This window comes from Heterodontus francisci, unplaced genomic scaffold (assembly GCF_036365525.1).
Source record: "Heterodontus francisci isolate sHetFra1 unplaced genomic scaffold, sHetFra1.hap1 HAP1_SCAFFOLD_61, whole genome shotgun sequence".
Lineage (NCBI taxonomy): Eukaryota > Metazoa > Chordata > Chondrichthyes > Heterodontiformes > Heterodontidae > Heterodontus > Heterodontus francisci.
Genome location: NW_027141441.1, coordinates 3,652,797 through 3,676,776, shown reverse-complemented (window position 1 = coordinate 3,676,776; position 23,980 = coordinate 3,652,797). Strand labels below are relative to the sequence as shown.

Genomic DNA, 23,980 nt, shown 5'->3' with positions numbered 1-23,980 from the left:
AGCGCCTGGAGTGGCTATAAAGGCCAATTCTGGAGTGACAGGCTCTTCCACAGGTGCTGCAGAGAAATTTGTTTGTCGGGGCTGTTGCACAGTTGGCTCTCCTCTTGCGCCTCTGTCTTTTTTCCTGCCAACTACTAAGTCTCTACGACTCGCCACAATTTAGCACTGTCTTTATGGCTGCCCGCCAGCTCTGGCGAATTCTGGCAACTGACTCCCACGACTTGTGATCAATGTCACACGATTTCATGTCGCGTTTGCAGACGTCTTTATACCGGAGACATGGACGGCCGGTGGGTCTGATACCAGTGGCGAGCTCGCTGCACAATGTGTCTTTGGGGATCCTGCCATCTTCCATGCGGCTCACATGGCCAAGCCATCTCAAGCGCCGCTGACTCAGTAGTGTGTATAAGCTGGGGGTGTTGGCCGCTTCAAGGACTTCTGTGTTGGAGATATAGTCCTGCCACCTGATGCCAAGTATTCTCCGAAGGCAGCGAAGTTGGAATGAATTGAGACGTCGCTCTTGGCTGGCATACCTTGTCCAGGCCTCGCTAACCGGTATATAATTCGCTGTTTTCTTTCTGCCTCTTTTTTTAAATAGTGGAGTTACATTAACTACCGTCCAATCCATTGGAACTGTTCCAGAGTCGATAGAATTTTGAAAAAAAGACCAGAAATGCATCTGCTATTTCAAGGGCCACTTCCTTAAGTACTCTGTGATGTAGATTATCAGGCCCTGGCGATTTATCGGCCTTCAATCCCATCAATTTCCCAAACATTCCCTACTCATACTGATTTCATACAGTTCCTCCTTCTCACTGGACCCTAAGTTCCCCAACATTTCTGGGAGATAATTTGTATCCTCCTTTGTGAAGACAGTTCCAAAGTATGTATTTAATTGGTCTGCCATTTCTTTCTTCACCATTATAAATTCCCCCGTTTCTGACTGTAAGGGGCCCACATTTGTCTTCACTAATCTTTTCATCTACACATATCTATAGAAGCTTTTACAGTCAGTTTTTATGTTCTCTGCTAGCTTACTCTCATACTCTATTTCCCCCTTCTTAATCAATCCTTTTGTCCTCCTCTGCTAAATTCCAAACTGCTCACAATCTTCAGGTTTGCTGCTTGTTCTGGCCATTTTATATTTCTCCTCCTTGGATCTAATACTTTCCTTAATTTCTTTTGTAAGCCACAGTTGAGCCACCCTTCCTGTTTTACTTTTGCACAGACAGGAATGAACAATTGTTGTAATTCATCCATGCGCTCTTTAAATGCTAGCCATTGCCTATCCACTGTCAACCCTTTAAGTAACGTTCCCCAATCTATCATAGCCAACTCCCGCCTCATACCTTCATAGTTTTCTTTGTTTAGATTCAGGACCCGAGTCTCGGAATCAACTCTCTCACTCTCCATCTTAATGAAGAATTTTATCATATTATGGGCGCACATCCCCAAGGGACCCCACACAACAAGATTGTTAACTAATCCTTTCTCATTACACAATACCCAGTCCAGGATGGCCTGTTCTCCAGAGGTGTTTTACACCTCTATCAATTCTCCACTCAATCTCCTTTGAGAAAGGCAGAATAATCCTAGCTTTTCCAACCTAATCTTGTAACTAAAATCCCCCATCCCTGGATCCATTCTGGTAAATCGCCTCTGCGTCCTCTCAAGGACCCTCACATTCTTTCTAAAGTCTGCTGAGCAGAACTGGAAGCAACACTCCAATTGGGGCCTAACCAGAGTTTTATAATGGTTCAGCATAACTTCTCTGCCTTTGTATTCAATGCCTCTATTTATAAAGCCCAAGATCCAATATGCTTTGCGAACCACTCTCGCAATATGACTTGCCTCCTTCAAAGATTGATGCACATGAACCCCAAGTCCCTCTATTCCAGAACACTCTTTCGAACTGTGCCATTAAGTATATATTGCCTCTCCCTATTCCTTATGCCAAAATACATCACCTCACACTTGTCACTATTAAATTCCATCTGCCACCTGTCTGCCCATTCTGCTAGCCTATCACTGTCCTGTTGCAGGCAGTTCATATCATCCTCACTGTTTGCCGCTCCTCCAAGTTTGGTGTCATCGGCATATTTTGAGATTCTACTCTGTATTCCAAGATCCAAGTCACTCACCTTTAGCAAAAAAAGCAGTGGTTCTAGCACTGACCCTTGGGGAACACCACTGTCGACTATCCTCCAGTCTGAAAAAGAACCATTTAATAAGACTCGCTGTTTTCTGTCCTTAAACCAATTTTCTATCCAATTGGACACTGACCCTCCTATACCACGAACCTCAATTTTGTTAACCGCCCTTTTATGTGGTACCTTGTCAAACATTTCCTTAAAATCCATATAAACAACATCCACTGCATTCCCTTCATCAACCTGCTCTGTTAGTTCATCAAAAAATGCAGTTAGATTAGTCAAGCATGATCTCCCATTTATAAATCCATGCTCACTCTCCTTAATTAACTCGAACCTCTCCAAGTGACTGTTGATTTTTTACAATGATTATTCTTTCTAAAACCTTACCCACCGCTGCTGTTAATCTAACTAGCCTGTAGTTAGCCGGACTGTCCTTACACCCTTTCTTGAATAAGGGTGTCGCATTTGCCACTGTTTAATCCTCTGGCACCTCCCCCGTATCCAGGGAAGATTGGAATATTATAGCAAGCCCTTCTGTTATCTGCATCCGCATTTCCTTTCGCAACCTGGGATGTGAGCCATCCAGACCAGGTGATTTATCTACCCTAAGCACAGCCAGCCTTTTTAGTACGTCCCTATCCTAATTTGTACTGTCTCCATTGCCACTACTTTCTTCACTTCAACTGATATTTTGTCAAATTCCACTTCCTTAGTGATCACTGATGCAAAGTACTCATTAAGTAGATTAACATTGCCCTGCACCTCTAAGCTTATATTATCCTTTTTTTCCCTAATAGGCCCGACTCAACCTCTTACTACCCACTTATCATTTACATGCTGCTCGAAGATTTTTGGGTTTCCTTTCATGTTGACTGCCAGTCTATTCTCATAGAAATAGAGAATAAGCAAATACAGAAGATGTAAGTATTTCCCATCCTTGATGAGGTGGAATTTTTTATGTTGTGGGTGGTAATGTCTTGGCCCACGAGTGTGGTGGAAGCAGAGACAATCAATGATTTGAAAAGGCAATTGGATGGATACTTGAAGGAAAGAAACTTGCAGGAGGAAAGGGATCGAGCTGGTGAGTGGAACTAATTAGATTGCTCCGCGGAGATCCAGCATGGACGTGATAGGCCAAATGACCACCTTCTATGTTTTAAATGACTCTGTGTTGTTTCTCAAATTCAATCCACTGGTGCTTAGGAAATAATCTCAAAGTAAATTGTGCAACTGGAAAATCAGAACCAAGGCAAGGGACGCATAAGGAAGCAAAATTGCTGAAACCCGGGATTGAACCAGGGACCTTTAGATTTTCAATCTCACATTCTCCCAACTGAGCTATTTCAGCTCTACATTAACAGTGGCTTGGTGTCCTTGTTTCGGAAGAAAATACATACATTCAAGTTTTCCAAAAAATTAAAGAACACAACATGTGAGTAATATTCCCCATTGCTTTCTCAGTCCTGATGGATTGTGAAGCGGGAGACAGCCAGAAGTGCCACTGAGCCGCACAGACCCCGAGCTGAGAATGAAATGAGATCAAATTCAATCTTTCATAGTGAGATGCTGCTGAGAGGTAAGAGTCCTGAATCAAAGCGAGACTTGCTCATTTCAAACACTCCCTGTACTCTCTGCTCATGAAGCCTTAAAAAAGGGAAAAACAGAATGGCACTCAAACTCACAACCCTGCCATTAAAAGTCTCATATTCGACTGACAGAACTGTCACTTCTACTCGGTCTCTTATTGGATGGATGCAACTCCAACGCAGGGATGGCATTCAAATCCTCCCATGGGTCCACATGTCAGACTGAGTTCCATGTTGTAGACTCAAGCAAAGGAAATCTGCTCAGTTCCAGAACTATCAGCGAATTGAAGCTGATTACAATCAACATCATCAGAGGTCAGAACTACCAGGTGAAAGAAGACACCCTGAAGAAGGATCCACAATTATTCAAAGGGATCGACAAAGTGAAAAACAAGAAAATCGATGAGTCAATGCAAGCCAAACAACAGAAACACTGAAGAATTCCATTCCATTCCAGTCCAGAACCCAGCCCTGTTGTTTTTGGAGTCAGGTCACAATTACAGCAACAACTTTATATTCCCACTTGGCTATCTGTACATTTAGTTAATTGCAATTTTGTCGACAAGCTCTTTGAATCCAGTTGTCTGGTCCTCAAGCCAGCTCCGCATGGAAGTCAATTCCACCTTCTGCAAGGCTGAAACCAATAGATAACCTTAATCTGAAAATGTCAGCAGGCCAGGGCTCATCGAGGATTAAAACCCTGGATTTCTTACATGTTAATGAACCACATTCTCTAAGCAAGAATCATACCCCTAGACCAACGAGCCACTGACTAGTCAGTTTGATTTAGCTGCTGTGGAATTTCAATGGAACCCCCCAGCCAATCATCCATTTTTTTCAGATCAAAGCAACATCCTGCAAATGCTGAAATAAAAACAGAAAGTGCTGGAAATGTTCAGCAGCTCTGGCAGCATCTGTGCTGAGAGAAACACAGTTAACGTTTCACGGCACTCACCTTTTGTTTCAGCCATCCTTTCAGACTGCTTCTGTCCATCCAATCTCACTTTCTATTCCATTCACATTCTAACCATTCACTACGTTACTACATTTTTCATGAATTCCTCATTTCTTTTATTAATGGCAATTTTGTATTTCTGGCCTTTGCTTCAGACACCACCACAAGTGGAATCATGTCTCCATCTACCCAATCAAACCACTTCGCTGTATCCTCACATTGCAATGTTTCTTGAACCCTGACAGACTGTGGAGTTTCTGCTGCTTGATTGCAGTTCTTGCTTCCCACCAGTAGATGTCACCTCACTCCAATGCAGTGAAGTTTACAAATCTGAGAGAGACACAACAGGAAATAATTGTTCACATTATAGTGAATGTGTGGGATTTAGAAATACTAGGAGTGGAGACGAGTTATTATTGCACTCTGCTATTACATCTTTTATAATGGACTCCAGCATTTTCCCCACGACTGATGTCAGGCTAACCGGTATATAATTCGCTGTTTTCTTTCTGCCTCTTTTTTTAAATAGTGGAGTTACATTAACTACCGTCCAATCCATTTGAACTGTTCCAGAGTCTACCGAATTTTGAAAAAAGACCAGAAATGCATCTGCTATTTCAAGGGCCACCTCCTTAAGTACTCTGGGATGTAGATTATCAGGCCTTGGGGATTTATCGGCCTTCAATCCCATCAATTTCCCAAACATTCCCTACTAATACAGATTTCATACAGTTCCTCCTTCTCATTAGACCCTATGTTCCCCAACATTTCTGGGAGGTAATTTGTATCGTCCTTTGTGAAGACAGAACCAAAGTATGTATTTAATTGGTCTGCCATTTCTTTGTTCATCATTATAAATTCCCCCGTTTCTGACTGTAAGGGACCCACATTTGTCTTCACTAATCTTTTTCTCTACACCTATCTACAGAAGCTTTTACAGTCAGTTTTTATGTTCTCTGCTAGCTTACTCTCATACTCTATTTCCCCCTTCTTAATCAATCCTTTTGTCATCCTCTGCTAAATTCCAAACTGCTCACAATCTTCAGGTTTGCTGCTTGTTCTGACCATTTTATATTTCTCCTCCTTGGATCTAATACTTTCCTTAATTTCTTTTGAAAGCCACAGTTGAGCCACCCTTCCTGTTTTACTTTTGCACAGACAGGAATGAACAATTGTTGTAATTCATCCATGCGCTCTTTAAATGCTAGCCATTGCCTATCCACTGTCAACCCTTTAAGTAACGTTCCCCAATCTATCATAGCCAACTCCCGCCTCATACCTTCATAGTTTCCTTTGTTTAGATTCAGGACCCGAGTCTCGGAATCAACTCTCTCACTCTCCATCTTAATGAAGAATTCTATCATATTATGGGCGCACTTCCCCAAGGGACCCCACACAACAAGATTGTTAACTAATCCTTTCTCATTACACAATACCCAGTCCAGGATGGCCTGTTCTCTAGAGGTGTTATACACCTCTATCAATTCTCCACTCAATCTCCTTTGATATAGGCAGAATAATCCTAGCTTTTCCAACCTAACCTTGTAACTAAAATCTCCCATCCCTGGAACCATTCTGGTAAATCGCCTCAGCATCCTCTCAAGGACCCTCACATTCTTTCTAAAGTCTGCTGAGCAGAACTGGAAGCAACACTCCAATTGGGGCCTAACCAGAGTTTGATAATGGTTCAGCATAACTTCCCTGCTTTTGTACTCAATGCCTCTATTTATAAAGCCCAAGATCCCATATGCTTTGCTAACCACTCTCGCAATATGTCTTGCCACCTTCAAAGATCGGTGCACATGAACCCCAAGTCCATCTATTCCAACACACTCTTTATAACTGTGCCATTAAGTATATATTGCCTCTCCCTATTCCTTATGCCAAAATACATCACCTCACACTTGTCACTATTAAATTCCATCTGCCACCTGTCTGCCCATTCTGCTAGCCGATCACTGTCCTGTTGCAGGCAGTTCATATCATCTTCACTGTTTGCCACTTCTCCAAGTTTGGTGTCATCGGCATATTTTGAGATTCTACTCTGTATTCCAAGATCCAAGTCACTTACCTTTAGCAAAAAAAGCAGTGGTTCTAGCACTGACCCTTGGGGAACAGCACTGTCGACTATCCTCTGGTGTGACCAAGAACCATTTAATATAACTCGCTGTTTTCAGTCTTTAAAACAATTTACTATCCAAATGGACACTGACGCTCCTAATCCATGAACCCCAATTTTGTTAACCACCCTTTTATGTGGTACTTTATAAAATGCTTTCGTAATATCCATATAAACAACATCCACTGCATTCCCTTCATCAGTATTCTCAGATAGTTTATCAACAAATGCAGTTAGATTCGTCAAGCATGAACTCCCATTGATAAATCCATGCCCACTCTCCTGAATTAACTCAAACCTCTCCAAAGGACTTGATCTTTTCCCCTGACCTGTTGATCTCATGCTGATAGCAAGCTCACCAAAGAGCATGTATTTGTCAATGTGACGGTCATCCATTTGGCCCAGTCAACAGAGTCACCGCTGACTCAAGAGGGCAAACATGCTGCGGATCCCTGCACGCTGGTGTACTTCCGCATTCGGCACTCTGTCCTGCCAGGAGATGCCCAGTATCCATCTGAGGCAGTGGAGGTGGAAGCTGTTCAGACGCTTTTTTTGGCTTGTATAAGTTGTTGATGCTTCTCTACTATAAAGGAGGGTGCTGAGAACACAAGCCTGGTACACGTGGAGCTTTGTATTTTCGGTCAGTTTGCTGTCGGTTCACACTTGTCTTCTCAACTTTGACATGACAGCTGCAGCATTGGCAATCCTGGTGCTGATTTCAGCATCAAGGGCCAGATTGCTGGTGATTGTTGATTGAAGGTTTGTGAAGCTGTTGACAACCTCCAAAGTGAGGTTGTCGATGTTGATGGAAAGTGGAGTCTCTACGTCCTGGCCCGGAACTTTCATCTTCCTGATGCTGATTGTCAGTCCAAACTCTTTGCAGGCCAGGGAGAACCGACCTACAAGCTGCTGTGACTGAACTTCATTATGGGATGTCAGCACAGCATCATCAGCAAATAGCAACTCACAGACTAGGAATTTACCCACTAAGGTCTTGGCGCACAGTCTTGCCACGTTGAACAGCTTGTCGTCAGCTCTGATGTGCAGGTGAACACCTATAAGTGAGTAATTGAAAGTGTACAATAGCAGCATGGAGAAGAATATGCCAATTATAAAGGACGTGATAACTAGACAGTTCGAAAATGATGACATGATTGGGCAGAGTCAACATAGATTTATGAAAAGGAAAACAGGTTTGAAAAACCTGTTGAGATTTTTGAGGGTGTTACCTTTAGAACAGATAAAGGAGAACCAGTGGATGTGTGGTATTTGTATTTTCCTTTGGTAAGGTCCCACACAGGAGGTGAGTAAACAAAATTAGAGCACATAGGCTTGGGGATAATATACTGATATGGATTGAGAATTGGTTAACAGACCGAAATCAGAGAGCAGGAATAACGGGTCCTTCTCAGGATGGCAGGCTGTTACTATTGGGGTACTGCAAGGATCAGTGTTGGAGCCAGAGCTGTTAACAACCTATATAAATGATTTGGATGTGGGGATTAAATGTAATATTTCCAAGTTTGCAGATGACACAAAGCTTGGTGAAGTGTGAGTTGTGAGGAGGATGCAGAGAGGCTTCCAGGGGACCTGGAGAGGCTAAGTGAATGGGCAAGAACATGGAATATAATGTGAATAAGTGTGAAGTTATTCACTTTGGTAGAATAAACAGAAAGTCAGAGTATTTCTTCAATGGTGAGAGGTTGGGAAGTGTCGATGTCCAAAGGGACCTGGGTGTCCTTGTTCCTGAGACACTAAAAGCTCTTGTGCAGGTGCAACAATCAATTAGGAAGGCAAATGGTATGTTGTACCCACACGAGGGGTCATGAGTACAGGAGTAAAGATGTCTTGCTGCAATTGTGTAGAGCCTTGGTGAATCCGCACTGGAGTATTGTGTACAGTTTAGTCTCCTCATCTTATGAAGGATACACTTGCCATAGAGGGGGTGAAACAGAGGGTCAACAGACTAATCTTTTATTTGCATTTATTTCATTTCATCTCAGTTTGTTCAGTTTGCTTACCTACTGTTTTTTTTCAGGTTTGTACTTCCTGCTGTTCAATATTCAGTCCATTAACACCTAATCTGTACTAATGCTTTGTCTTTCAACACACCATTAACATATTGTTTGCCTTTGCTGCATGACCTTTTGGTCAGCTATGTGGCCTTGTCCAATCTACACCTTCTCCTTTGTTATCTCTTGCCCCACCCCCACCCCACTTGCTTATAACCTGTGACTTTTCTAATATATGTCAGTTCCGAAGATGGGTCACTGACCTGAAACGTTAACTCTGCTTCTCTTTTCACAGATGCTGCCAGACCTGCTGAGTGGTTCCAGCATTTCTTGTTTTTATGTCACCAGACTAATCCCTGGGATGGTGGGATTGTCTTATGAGGAAACTGGGCCTGTATTCCTTAAAGTTTCGAAGAATGAGAGGTGATCTGATTGAAACTGACAAAATTCTTACAGGGCGTGACAGTGTGGATGTAGACAGGATGTTTGCCCTGGTTGGTGAGTCTAAAACCAAAGGACATCGTCTCAAAATAAGGAGTAGGCCATTTAAAACTGAGATGGGTGGAATTTCTTCACTCAGACGGTGGTGAATCATTGGAATACTGTGCCCCAGAGGGCTGTGGCAGCTCAATCATTGAGCATGTTCAAGACAGAAATTGATAGAAATCTTGATACTCATGACATCAAGGGATATGGGGATAGCATGGGAAAGGGGCTTTGAGGTAGGTGATCAGCCATTATCGAATTGAATGACAGAGCAGGCTCGACGGGCTGAATAGCTTACTCCGATGTTCCTCTGTTCCTAAGAGAGTTGGCGCCAGCGCGCAGCCCTGCTTTACCCCACTGCTGATCTTGAAAGCGTCTGATGTTGCTCCATTGTAACTGATGGAACTGTGCATGTTCTCGTGGAAAGAAGAGATGATGCCCAAGAGGTCAGGAGGGCAGCCGATGTTCCTTTGCAGTTTGAAGAGGCCGTCTCTGCTGACAAGATCAAAGGCCTTAGTGATGTTAATAAAAATATGTGAGGCTCTGTGGCGCAATGGATAGCGTGTTGGATTTCTAAATAATGATTGAGACGATATTCAAAGGTTGTGGGTTCAAGTCCCACCAGAGTTAGATTTTGGACCAGAAACAGAGGAGCACAACGGAACAACAAATGAAGAAATGCGCCAAAAGCACAGACTCGGAGACAGAGCGAGAGAGAGGAGCAGAGCAGGGGAAAAAAAAAATCGAGGAGTGACGTCACAATGGAGAGTGAGAGCAGGGAAACAGAGAGCTGCTGGGGTGAGGACACAGGATTTGGTTCTTTCTTCGGTGCAGTGGAAGGAGCTGTTTGGTGAGGATCTGGTAAGCTGTGACATCACAGGCAAGCAGGTAGCTGATTGGTTTGGAAGAACCGACCTGCTTGATGTGCATCTGGTAAGTGATTAAGATCCATTTTAGTCCTAACGTTTAAAATAGTAAACAAACTAGTGGTAAGTTTAATAAAATATGCAATGAAATGAATAATTGAATAAAATATTTAAGTAGTTAATTGAAACACGTTAAGGATGACAGGACAGGTGATGTGTCACAGCTGCAGCATGTGGGAGTTCCTGGATGCCAGTGTGATCCAGGGCAAACACGTCTGCAGTAAGTGTTTGCGGCTCAAAGAGGGAGAAAAAAGGAATGTAGTGGTAGTAGGGGACATTATAGTAAGGTGGATTGACTCTGTTCTCTGCAGCAAAAGCAAGAGTCCAGACGGCTGTGTTGCCTGCCGGTGCCAGGATTCAGGACATCTGCTCAGGGCTGGAGCGAAACATACAATGGGAGGGGGAGGATCCAGTCGTCGTGGTCCATGTCGGTACCAAAGACATAGGCAGGACAAGCATAGAGGTTCTGCAAAGTCAGTATGAGGAACTAGGCACCAAATTAAGAAGCAGAACCTCAAAGTTAATCATCTCTGGATTATTACCTGAGCCATGTGCAAATTGGCATAGGACAAATAAGATTAGAGAAAGTAATGTGCGGCTGAAAGACTGGTGTGGTAGTAGTGGGTTCTGGTTCATGGGTCGTTGGCACCAGTGCTGGCGAAAGAGGTGGCTGTACCGTTGGGACGGTCTACACCTGAACCGTGCTGGTGCCGGTGTTCTAGCGAGCCAAATAACTAGAGAAGTAGAGACGGTGTTAAACTGAATAGTGGGGGCAAGGGATCAAATTTGGGAAGATATGGAGAATCAAGGAGAAGAGACAAGGCAAGAGAGAAAGGTATAAATATGGGAAATGATAAAGAGACCGAGACAGGAAGGGACAGAATGTACAAATCTAAGAGTAAATCGACAGATAAGGCTAGAGGTGACAAAAATAATAAAAGGACAAAACTAAATGCTCTGTATCTGAATGCATGGAGCATTCGAAAGAAAACAGATGAACTGAGAGCACAAATAGAATAAATAAGTACGATCTGATAGTCATTACAGAGACATGGCTGCAGGGCGACATAGATTGGGATGTGAATATTGGAGGTGACATGGCATTTTGGAAGGACAGGAAGCTTGGAAAAGGTGGCGGGGTAGCTCTGTTAATTAATGATGGTATTAGCGTAATAGAGAGGGATGACCTAAGTTCAGGAGATCACGATGTAGAAGCAGTTTGGGTACAAATGAGAAATCATAAAGGCAAGAAGTCACTTGTGGGAGTGGTGTACAGGCCACCTAACATTAACCACACTGTCAGATGGGATATAAAGGGAGAAATAATGGCAGCTTGTCAGAAAGGTACTGTGATAATTATGGGGGATTTTAATCTACATATAGATTGGAAAATTCAGATGGGCAGATGTAGCCTAGATGAGGAATACATAGAATGTTTTGGGGATAATTTCTTGGAACAATACATTCTGGAGCCAACCAGAGAACAGGCTATACTAGACCTGGCATTGTGCAACGAGATAGGATTAATTAATTACCTCATAGTTAAGGTGCCCCTAGGTAGTAGCGATTATAATATGATTGAAATTTACATTCAGTTTGAGGGAGAGGAAAGTGGGTCCCAGACTAGTATTTTAAATGTAAATAAGGGCAATTATAAGGTCATGAAAGCAGAGCTAGCTAAAGTGAACTGGCAAATTAGGTTAAGGGATAAGTCAATAGAGATGCAGTGGCAGACATTTAAGGGGATATTTCAGAATACACAGAATAGATACATTTCAACGAGAAAGAAAAGTTCCAAAGGTGGGACTCACCATCCATGGTTCACGAAAACAGTTAAAGATACTATCAAACTTATAGAAAAAGCCTATAATTGTGCAAAGGTGGGAGGCAGGTCAGAAGATTGGACAGAATATTAAAAAAACAGCAAAGAATGACTAAAAGATTGAGAAGGAAGGTAAAATTAGAGTATGAGAGAAAGCTCGCAAGAAATTTCAAGACAACTAGTAAGAGTTTCGATAGATATTTTAAAAAGAAAAGAGTTAACAAAGCGACTGTTGGTCCAATAGAAAGTGTGTCTGGGGAATTAATAATGGATAATTAAGAGATGGCAGATGAATTGAACAGATACTTTGCATCGGTCTTCACTATTGAGGATACAAATAACATCCCAGTATTAGCCGTATATCAGGAAATTGAAGGGATGGAGGAACTCAAGAAAATTACAATCACCAGGGAAGTGGTACTAAACAAATTGTTGGAGCTGCGGGTTGACAAGTCGCCAGGTCCTGAATTGGCTAGTGAGATAGTTGATGCGCTGGTTTTAATATTCCAAATTTCCCTCGCTTCGGGAAGGTTCTGTTAGATTGGAAAGTAGCGAATGTAATTCATTTATTCAAAAAGGGAGGGAGACAGAAAGCAGGAAACGACAGGCCAGTTAGCTTAACATCTGTCTTAGGGAAAATGTTAGGAGCGATTACTGAAGATGTTATAGCAGGGCATTTAGAAAAAATTAAGGTAATCAGGCAGAGTCAACATGGTTTTTTGAAAGGGAAATCATGTTTAACCAATTTATTGGAGTTCTTTGAGGGAGTTACATGTGCTGTGGATAAAGGGGAACCAGTGGATGTATTGTATTTCGATTTCCAGAAGGATAAGGTGCCATATCAAAGGTTATTGCAGAAAATAAAAGCTCATGGTGTCGGGGGAAACATATTGGCATGGATAGAAGATTGGCTAGCTGACAGGAAACAGAGAGTCAGCATAAATGGGTCATTTTCTGGTTGGCAAGAAGTAACGAGTGGTGTGCCACAGGGATCTGTGCTGGGGCCTCAACTTTTTACAATTTATATAAATGACTTAGATGAAGGGACCGAAGGTATTGTTGCTAAATTTGCTGATCACAAAGATAGGTAGGAAAGTAGGTTGTGAAGAGGACATAAGGGGGCTACAAAGGGATATAGATAGGTTAAGTGATTGGGCAAAGACCTGGCAAATGGAGTATAATGTGGGAAAGTCGGAAATTGTCCACTATGGCAGGAAGAATAAAAACGCATATTATCTAAATGGTGAGAGATTGCAGAGCTCTGAGATGCAGAGGGATCTGGGTGTCCGAGGGCATGAATTGCAAAAGGTTAGTATGCAGGTCCAGCACGTAATTAGGAAAGCTAATAGAATGTTATCATTTATCACCATGGGAATTGAATACAATAGTAGGGAGGTTATGCTTCCGCTATACAGGACATTGGTGAGACCTCTTCTGCAGTACTGAGTACTGTACTGGTCTCCTTATTTGCGGAAGGATGTAAATGCATTGGAGGTAGTACAGAGAAAGTTTACGAGACTAATACATGGAATGGGTGGGCTGTCTTACGAGGAAATATTGGACAAGCTGAGCTTGTCTCCGCCAGAGTTTAGAAGAGAAAGAGGTGACATGATTTGTTATTTAATTTATTAATTAACAAATTAGCTATCCTCCAGTCTTCCGGTACCTCACCCGTGGCTAACGATGATACAAAAATCTCTGCCAGCGCCCCAGCAATCTCCTCCCTTGCTTCCCATAGCATCCTAGGATACATCTGATCAGGCCCTGGGGATTTATCCACCTTAATGCGCTTCAAAACCTCCAACACCTCCTCCTTTGTAATGTTGATATGCTGCAGGATATCGCTGTTCCCTCCCTTGAACTCACTAGCTTCCATGACCTTCTCCACGGTAAATACAGACAAGAAAAATTCATTTAAGACCTCGCCCATTTCGCGTGGCATCACACACAGATTGCCACACTGATCCTTAAGGGGACCTATTCTCTCCCTAGCTACCCTTTTACTCTTAATACACTTATAGAATCTTTTAGGATTCTCCTTTATCTTATCTGCCAGGGAAATCTCATGGCCCCTTTTCGCCCTCCTAATTTCCTTCTTAAGTATACTCCTATATCCCCTATACTTCTCGAGGGACTCGCTCGATCCCAGCTGCCTATACCTGACGTATGCCTCCTTCTTTGTCCTGACCAGACCCTCAATATCCCTCGTCAACCAAGGTTCCCTAAACTTGCCAGCCTTGCCCTTCCATCTAACAGGAACATGCTGGCCCTGAACTCTTCCTATCTCACTTTGAAAAGCCTCCCACTTGCCAGACGTCCCTTTACCTGTAAACAGCCTCTCCCATTCAACTTTTGAGAGTTCCTGTCTGATGCCATGGAAATTAGCCTTCCCCCAATTTAGGACTTCAACCTGAGGACCAGTCCTATTCTTTTTCATAACTATCTTGAAGCTAATAGAGTTATGGTCACTGGTCCCAAAGTGCTCCCCCACTGCCATATCAACCACCTGCCCATTCTCATTTCCTAAGAGGAGATCGAGTGTAGCCCCTTCTCTAGTCGGGCCATCCACGTACTGCTTCAGAAAACTATCCTGGACTCACTTAACAAATTCTTCCCCATCTGATCCCTTAGCACTAAGGCAGTCCCAATCAATATTAGGGAAGTTAAAATCACCTACTATTACAACCCTATAATTCCTATACCTATCTGTGATTTCCCTACATATATGCTCCTCCACTTCCCTCTGACTATTGGGGGGCCTATAGTATAATCCCATCAAAGGGATCACCCTTTTATTATTTCTAAGTTCTACCAGTATGGCCTCACTGGACATTCACCCCGGGATATCCTCTCTAAGTACTGCCGTGATGTCCTCCCTAATCAATAGTGCAACTCCCCCTCCTCTCTTACCTCCACCTCTGTCACGCCGGAAGGATCGGTACCGCGGAACATTGAGCTGCCAGTCCTGCCCATCCCTCAACCACGTTTCCGTAATAGCTACAATACCACAATCCCATGTACCGATCCATGCTCTGAGTTCATCTGCCTTACCTGTAAGGATACTTGCATTAAAGTAAATGCAGTTTAGCCCACCAGACCTTCCACGCTCCCTGTCCTGCCCCTGCCTGGCCTGCCTACTGGACTTGCTTGCTTTAACCTCTCCATTTGCCTCAACTATCTCATCGGAGAGACTACTACTTTGGGTCCCACCCCCGCTGCAAGACTAGTTTAAACCCTCCAGTGTATTACTGTAAAATCTCCCTACAAGGATATTGGTCCCCTTCCAGTTCAGATGCAACCCGTCCCTCTTGTACAGGTCACCTCTGCACCAGAAGAGATCCCAATGATCCAAGTACCTGAAGCCCTCCCGCCTTCGCCAGTCTTCAGCAATGCATTCATTTGCCTAATCCTCCTATTCCTACCCGCACTAGCACGTGTCACAGGGAGTAATCCTGAGATTACAACCCGAGAGGTCCTGCTCTTTAAACTTCTGCCTAACTCCCTATATTCACTTTGCAGAACCTCATCTCTCTTCCTGCCTATGTCGTTCGTACCAATATGGACCACGATCTCTGGCTGCACACCCTCCCCTTTCAGAATTTCCGGCAGCTGCTCCGAAACATCCTTGACCCTAGTATTAGGGAGGCAACATACCATCCTGGAGTCTCGTTTGCGGCCACAGAAACGCCTATCTGCACCCCTTATGATAGAATCCCCTATCACAATAGCTCTTCCACCCCTTTTCCTCCCCTGCTGTGCAGCAGAGCCCTCCGTGGTGCCACGGACCGCGCTGTTGCTCTTTTCCCCTGGGAGGTCTTCCCCCCAACAGTAACCAAAGCGGTGTATCTGTTTGAGAGGGGGATGGCCACAGGGGGCTCCTGCACTACCTGCCTGCTCCGACTATTCCATCTGGTGGTCACCCATCCCTTTTCTGCCTGTGCATCCATTACCTACGGTGCGACCACCTCACTAAACATGCTATCCATGACGCCCTCAGCTTCGTGGACGCTCCACAGTGAAACCACCCGCAGGTCCAGCTCCATAATGCGAGTAGCCAGTCGCTGCAGCTGGATACACTTCCTGCACACATGGTCGTCATGGAGACTGGGAGGGTTCCTGAATCCCCACATAGCGCAGGAGGAGCATATCACGGGGCTGAGCTCTCCTGCCATGACTTACCCTTAGATTAATTAGTTACTCCCTTAATTAAAAAATACTAATGACACTAGGGGCCTTGTTCTACCCACTACTATCTAAAGTCCTTCATAAGCTACACTGAATAAAAAAAACACTTTAGTAGTACTCATCTTATCAGCAGAGGTTTTTTTTTCAAGTAAAAAAACTTTGCCCTTTTCTTTAAGATATTTAAATGCACTAAAAGCAGTGACTCACCAACCAATCACCTTGCAGCTCTCCTCTGACATCACAGTTGGCTTCTTTTTTTTCAAAACTCCAGCACACTGGAAGAGCTCCACTCCACTCCTGGAAGGTAAGAGACTGGGCCTCGATCCTCGGATTGGATTTATAGGCTCCGCTCTCAACGTTCTCCTTATATCAGTCCATATAGGTCTGCTCCGCTCCGCTCCTCTCCGCTCCCGGAAGGTAATTCACCAGCTTTTGCAGAAGAGTAGGTCTTAAGCTGTTGCAGTACCTGTTAGAAAGATAGTCTAAGCTATTCTGAAGTCATCTTCCAATGTCATCTACATGGAAGCAGGATTTTAAAGGATAAGATGTAGTTTTTAAAAGTCACTTCAATCTTGCTCAAGAGTCTTTACAAAGAAGCCAAGTAAATCTTGATAAAAAGTCATATACATTTAGAGATCTTTTAAAAGCACTTCAATCTTGTTAATGAAAAGTCAGATGTAAATTTAAGAACTCTGATCAGGCTATGCTAAAAAGTTACATACAATTAAGAAATAAAATACAACATTTAAAATGTCTGAACTCCCTCTGAAAGTTGACAACTGCTGCTGCCGGTGTCTTCCTGGAATAGTGGAGCTGTTGTGTCAACAGAAAAGTCCTTCCCGAGCAGCCCTGAGCCTGTTGGTACCGGCTTTAATCCAACCGAGGTAAAAATCAGGGTACATTGAGGGCAATGAGCCCAAATTGCTGAACTACAGGTCCCTGTCACTTTAAAGAGTGGGCTGGTGCGATTATGATCAGAGGCTCCTTCCAAGCACATTTCTCACCACCACAACTTCCAGATGCTGGTGTTAGTGTGTGCATGTACCGGCAGTTGCAGTGCTGTTCAGACCCTCAATGGCAGTGAAAGTCTCAGAGTTCACCGCGATTGGGGCTGTAAAATCCAGGCCAATATCTCACAGTCCTGTTAGATTTGCTCTCCCTCTGTACAAAATCAAACTCCACACATTGTCTTTCACTCACTCCTGTTTCCAGCCCTGATGGTGCAGAAATCCCCTCTCAAAGGTACACAATCCAGTTGATTTCTGATCAAATACCTCCTTCCTCTTTCAATAGAGGAAACAGAGACAAGAACAGGAGTCAGGTGCAAGAAAGTTTCACCAACAGAGCAAAGAAATGCACCAACAAAAGTCACACCTACTTTCCAAATCATTTCACTGTAATATTCTTTCACTTGTTTTGTAAGTGACTGCAATAAATCTGAAAATGAGCACCATGAGGTTTGTGTTCACTAGTCACTTGTTCTCCTGTGTTTGTCTGTCAGGTTTGCAATACAGTTTGTATTGGATATTGAAGAGAATCTCTTTTCAAGATGATTGCACATCGTACTGTGTTTAAAGCAACCAACTTGGAAAATGGCAGAAAATGAATGTTTCAATACCTGTGTGACCAGATTCTTCCAATGCTTTTCAACAGCTAGATTGATGATGCTTGCAATCTGTATCATGTGGAGAATGGGAGAGGAGAATAAAAACATGGTGCATGAACAGGACAGACTGTGTAAAATGGGAGCACAGAAATACTGCCACCTCATTGAAAGTTAATGAGATTTATTCGAAGTCAGACACCTGTCCACAATGAACAAGTGAATACATTAATTGCCCACTTTCAATCTAAATGGGACTGAGGTTCCAACAGAGAAGTTTTCTGGAAAATACCTGCTGCAGTTTTAAAATTGCTGAACTGGAACATCTTATACTAACTTTCAAATAACTGTAGTGATTGTATAGTTCTCATAGTGGAGAGAAGGAGTTGTTTATAAATATAAGCAGAAAAACACATTTGTGGATTGGTGAATGAGCTTTATCTTTCTGAAATGTATTTGTCCATTGGTTGCAGGTCACTGGAAATTCTTTTTTACATTTCAATTGTAGCAGCAGCAGTTAGCAGCAAAATGTCTGATTGATCAGAGTAGTGGGTCTGGGAAACACTTAAACAGCCGAGACCCTGTAAAACAGAACTCCAAGTAATAGTTTAAATAAGGCACTGAACTGACAGAGCGGTCAAGGCCTGCTCAGGTCATGAAAAAAACCCAACCCGAACCTGACAGAACCACATTGGACCCGAGCCTGACCCGGCCCGAGTATCTCCATTTATTCCCACGCCCAAACTAACCCGAGCCTTACCCGACCACCGGAATGTTCACTTTATCTACCTCCCGATTCCGAATCTACAGGAAGCTGCAGCATGAGCGCAATGACGTCATAGAGATGCTCACTTGCTCACTGCGCAGACTCAGAGTTTCCCTCCTTAATGACCCGGACTCCCGGCTTTGGTTGGCTTTTCAACTTTTGACACTCACTAAACTCAACTTCCCAGCAAAGTTAAATGTAATACTTACTGTGTGTGTCCGACATGGACTCAGACCAACCTGGACCCAGCCTGACCTGAACCTGACCCAACCTGACCCGAGCCCGAAAGCCAGAACCGGAAGAGCGACCCGACATGACCCGAACCCGACACAGGTCGTCGGGTTCAGGTCGGATTGCAGGCCTTTGCAGAGTGGAGGTCAGATGAGGATTGAATTAATTTCAATCACTGAATCTAAACAAGAAGTAAATCTGTCAGGAATGGAACACTTTGCTTTATCTGTGAGCATGTGGCACAACGGTAGCGCATCTGACTCCAGATCAGAAGGTTGCGTGTTTAAATCACGTCAGGCTCAGTTGTGTTTTGCAGCAGCTCAAGTTCCTGGATTTTATTTCAGAAGAGAGTTCGATCTGTTGGAATGTTCAGTGAATGGTTGAATTTCAAGATCAACTTTAATAGATTAAAGTCCTGATTTCTGGTTCTGTTCCATTTCCATGCTCAGTTCTTATTTCACACTGTTTTATATCAGAACAATGTTTCAGGGATGTGATGTGTCCATTGTTTGTACAATCGCTCTGTCACCCAGTGTTTGAAATAAAACACAAACCGCCCAGCGTGCGGCTCAAACCCATACCTGGCTCTGTCTATAGGCCGCTTAGTTCAGTTGGTTAGGACGCAGTGTTGATAACAACAAGGCTGTGGATTTGATCCCCATGTGCGCTGTCACATGGTCAGTCAATAATTTGACACATTTTTGTTACACTTAAAATCCAACTTTTGGATGCAAACAAGTTTACATAAAATGTCAAAGGGAATTTATTTTGAATAACATCCATTGTATCTTTGTCACTGATCTGGAGTAACACAGAATTCTTTCCAATTATCTTCCGTTTGCTGATAAACGTTGAACTCGTGGCCTGTTCTCGTTAATGGTCACGAGCAACAAAAACAGACAGAGCGAGTCTGACCACCCAGAGATGTGGAAAAGGCTTCAGTTTGGGACAAATGCAGCAAATCAAATGTTCACCCGGCCCCGAGAGAGTCAAAAACTGGGGGAAAGGACACACGGAGATAGAGAATAAGCTAAAGCAGACAATGTAAATATTTCCCATCCTTGATATCTCTCTATTCCAATCCAACCTTCAGAGTTGGGTAAATAATTTCAGTGTAAATTGTGCAGCTCAAGAGTCAAAACCAAAGGGTGATGCAGAATAAATGAGAACTGCCAAAGCCCCAGATTGAACCAGGGATCTTCAGTCGAACACTCTCCCAACTGAGCTATTTCAGTCTCACAGGCTTGGGATGATAAGTGGCAAGTAACATTCGCACCACACAAGTGCCAGGCAATGAATATCTCCAACAAGAGAGAATCTAACCATCTCCCCTTGACATTCAATAGCATTACGATCACTGAATCCCGCACCATCAACATCATGGAGGTTACCATGGGTAGCCATACAAATAACATGACTACAAGAGCAGGTCAGAGGCTTGGAATCCTGAGGTGAGTAATTACAGTGCAGCTGTTGGCTCCACCCCAGGGGCTGAATTTGTTCTGTAAACCATGAAGCAGCTTCCTCTCAAATCCCAGGTTTATTAATAAATCCTTTTACAAAAGCCCCAAAGTGTGATATATTCCTCTCACTCATCCATGACTCCTGACTCCCCAAAGCCTGTCCACCATCCACAAGGCACAAGTCAAGAGTGTGATGGAATATTCTCCACTTGCCTGGATGGGTGCAATTCCAACTCAAGAATCTCAACACCGCCAGGACAAAGCAGCCCGCTTGATTGCCACCCCATCTGCAAACATTCACTCCCTCCACCATCGACGCACAGTTGCAGAGTGTGTACCGTCTACAAAATCCACTGCAGCAATGCACCACAGCTCCTTAGACAGCACCTTCCAAACCAGTGACCTTTCCCACCTGGAAGGGCAAGGGCATCAAATACAGGGGATACCACCACATGCAAGTTCCCCTCCAAGCCACACACCATCCTGACTTGGAACTATATCGCCGTTGCTTCACTGTCGCTGGGTCAAAATCCTGGAACTCCCTTTCTCACAGCACTGTGGGTGTACCTACCCCACATGGACTGCAATGGTTCAAGAAGGCAGCTCACCACCACCTTCTCATGGGCAATAAATGCTGGCCTAGCCAGCGATGCCCACATCGCATGAATGAATGAATAAAAAAGTGAAGTATCCCTTGTGTCATTGTTTTGGTAGAAAATATAACCCTGGTGGAATTGCCCCTCCCAATCACACCTCACTTCATAGAACATAGAAAATGGAGAAAATTTATGGCACAGACTGAGACCATTTAGCAATCGTGTCTGTGCCAGCTGAAAAAGAGCGATCCAGCCCAATCCCACTTTCCAGGTCTTGGGAATGGGATCTGAACAGATCTCAGAGCTCACATTATGTGAATGTTCTGTTGAAGTGTTGGTGAGCTGATATACCAGGGGAGATTCACACTGTTAGACACAGTGTGAAATACATTCAAGTATTTATAAAACATTACAACATGTGAGTAATATTCCCCATTGATTTCCCAGCACTGATGGATTGTGAAGTGGGAGACAGCCAGAAGTCCCATTGGTCCACACTGACCATGAGCTGAGAATGAAATGAGATAAAGTTCAATCTTCAGCATCGAGTTGCTGCAGAGAGGTAAGAGTCCTGAATCAAGGAGAGACTTTCTCATACTGCTGTTGAATCTCATTTCAAACACTCCTTGAACTCTCTGCCGAGGAATTCAGAGCTGGAGAATGGCTGTAAAATCAGCCTAAAAAGGAAATAAAAGACACCCACCGTGGGGCTCAAACTCAAAAACTTGAGATTCAGAGTTCCATGCTTTCATCGACTGAGCTCACCAGGCCTGAGACAGTGTCCCCATCCTGTCTGTTATTGGACGGTGCAGCTGTTGGCTCCACCCCAGGGACTGAATTTGTTCTGTAAACCATGAACCAGCTTCCTCTCAAATCCCAGGTTTATCAGTAAATCCTCTTAAAAAGCCCCAGAGTGTGATATATTCCTCTCACTCAACCAGAATAAAAGTTACATCTTTTGCTCTTTTTACCTTCCAAACATTGACTTCTATTTTTCTCAGCATTTATTTCTCTCTCTTTTTTATATTGTGCATTTCCTAATAAACATTTCATTTCAATTATTTATGAGGGATGAAATGAACAGAAGAGATTTTCTGCAATGGTACCAGGGGTGTGGGACAGAGTGAGTGGTTTGGATCTGGAATACACTGCCTGAGAGTGTGCTGGAGGCAGATTCAATCGCGGCTTTCAAAAGGGAATTGGATAAACACCTGAATAGAGAAAATTTGCAGGGTTACAATGAAAGGGCAGAGGAGTGGAATTCGCTGATTTGCTCTTGCAAAGAGCTGTCATGGACATGATGGACTGAATGGTCTCCTTCTGTACTGTAACCATTTGATTCCTTGATTCTAACTCTGTCAAAGTTGTTCTGAACTTGCTCTGCTCCAAGGAGAACAACCCCAGCTTTTCCAGTGTCTGCACATAACTGAAGTTATGAGGAACCATGGGGAACCCACTGTAAACCTTCCTCCAGACAGAAATACAACTGTTCACCACCACACTGTGACCCAGCTGTTCACAATATATATCAATGATTCGGAGGTGGGAACCAAATGTCGTATTTCCAAGTTCGCAGATGACACAAAACTAGGTGGGAATGTGTGTTGTGAGAAAGATGCAAAGCAGCTTCAAGGGGATTTGGACAGACTTAGTGAGTGGACAAGAAAGTGGCACATGGAATATAATGTGTAAAAATGTGAGGTTATCCACTTTGGTAGGAGAAACAGATGTGCAGATTATTTCTTAAATGGTAAGAGATTAGAAAGTGTCGATGTACAAAGGGGCCTGGGTGTCCTTGTCAATAAGTGACTGAAAGCTAACATGCAGGTGCAGCAAGCAATTCAGAAGACGAATGATATGTTAGCCTCTCTCACAAGACGATTTGAGTACAGGGGTAGTGAAATCTTGCTTCAATTGTATATAACCTTGGTTGGACTGCACTTTGGAATACTGTGTGCAGTTTTGGTCCCCTTACCTTAGGAAGGATATCATTGCCATCGAGGGAGTGCAATGAAGGTTCACCAGACCTGTTCCCGGGATGGCAGGACTGTCCTATGAAGAGAGATTGGGGAAACTGGGACTGTATTCTCTAGAGTTTCAAAGAATGAGAGGTGATCTCATTGAAACTTACAAAATATTTAAAGGGATAGACAGGGTAGATGAAGTTTTTCCTCCGGTTGAGGAATCTAGAACCAGGGGACACAATTTCAACAGAAGGGGAAAGCCACTTAGGACAGAGACGAGGAGAAATTTCTTTACTCAGAGGGTTGTGAATCTTTGGAATTCTCTACACCAGAGAGCTGTGGAAGCTCAGTCATTGAGTATGTTTAAAGCAGAGATTGACAGATTTCTAAATACAAATGACATAAGGGATATGGAGATAGTGTGGGAAAAAGGCATTGAAGTGGATGATCAGTCATCATCATATTGAATGGTGGGGTGGTCTCGATGGGCTGAATTGCCTACTCCTCTTCTCTGTTCCTATCAGTCTGCAAACTTCATATCCATGCTGTCATTGTCTCTTTTATTCCATGGGCTTCAGTTTTACTGGCAGTCTAGTATGTGACATCATCAAGAAGGTTTTCAATAAGTTAAATAAGGAGAAATTGTTTCCAGTGGCAAAAGGGTCAGTAACCAGAGGATGTATTTATCAGGTAATTGAGAAAAGAATAAGAGGCGAAATGAGGAATGATTTTTTTATACAGTGATGTGTTGTGATCTGGAATGCACTGTCTGATCAGGACTTGAAAGCAGATTCAGTCGTAACTTTGAAAAGCAATTGGGATAAATACTGGAAGGAAAAATGTACAGATTACAGGAAAAAGCTGAGCAGCAGTTCTAATTGGATAACATAACCAAAGAGACAGCACTGACACAATGGACCAAATGGTCTCCTTCTTTGGGTATCATTCTATGGTTTTATGAACATAATGTTGATATAATTCGCTGAGTTGGAAGGGAAGTGAACCCAGATTCCGGGTATTCTGAACACCAGACCCAAATCAACTGAACAAGCCTGTTGTTTAATCTCTGTTTTTCACACCAGCTTCTCCTCGCTCTTTCTGTGTTTCCTGCCT

At 43.4% G+C, this 23,980-nt stretch overlaps 1 protein-coding gene and 1 non-coding gene across 2 annotated transcripts in view; one reads left to right on the top strand and one right to left on the bottom strand.

Moving 5' to 3' along the window:
- The first annotated feature begins 9,850 nt into the window (after positions 1-9,850).
- trnar-ucu (transfer RNA arginine (anticodon UCU)) lies at positions 9,851-9,941 on the top strand. The gene is given in 2 exon segments: positions 9,851-9,887; positions 9,906-9,941. It is a non-coding gene; the product is annotated as a tRNA-Arg (tRNA).
- A 928-nt stretch (positions 9,942-10,869) lies between these two features.
- The window catches only part of LOC137363435 (histone H2A-like), a 30,199-nt gene continuing 17,088 nt past the window's right edge, over positions 10,870-23,980 (bottom strand). Inside the window, exon 2 of the mRNA XM_068027263.1 lies at positions 10,870-10,971. Within this exon, the coding sequence (XP_067883364.1) occupies positions 10,870-10,971 (102 nt within the window). The remainder of the gene's footprint in view (positions 10,972-23,980) is intronic.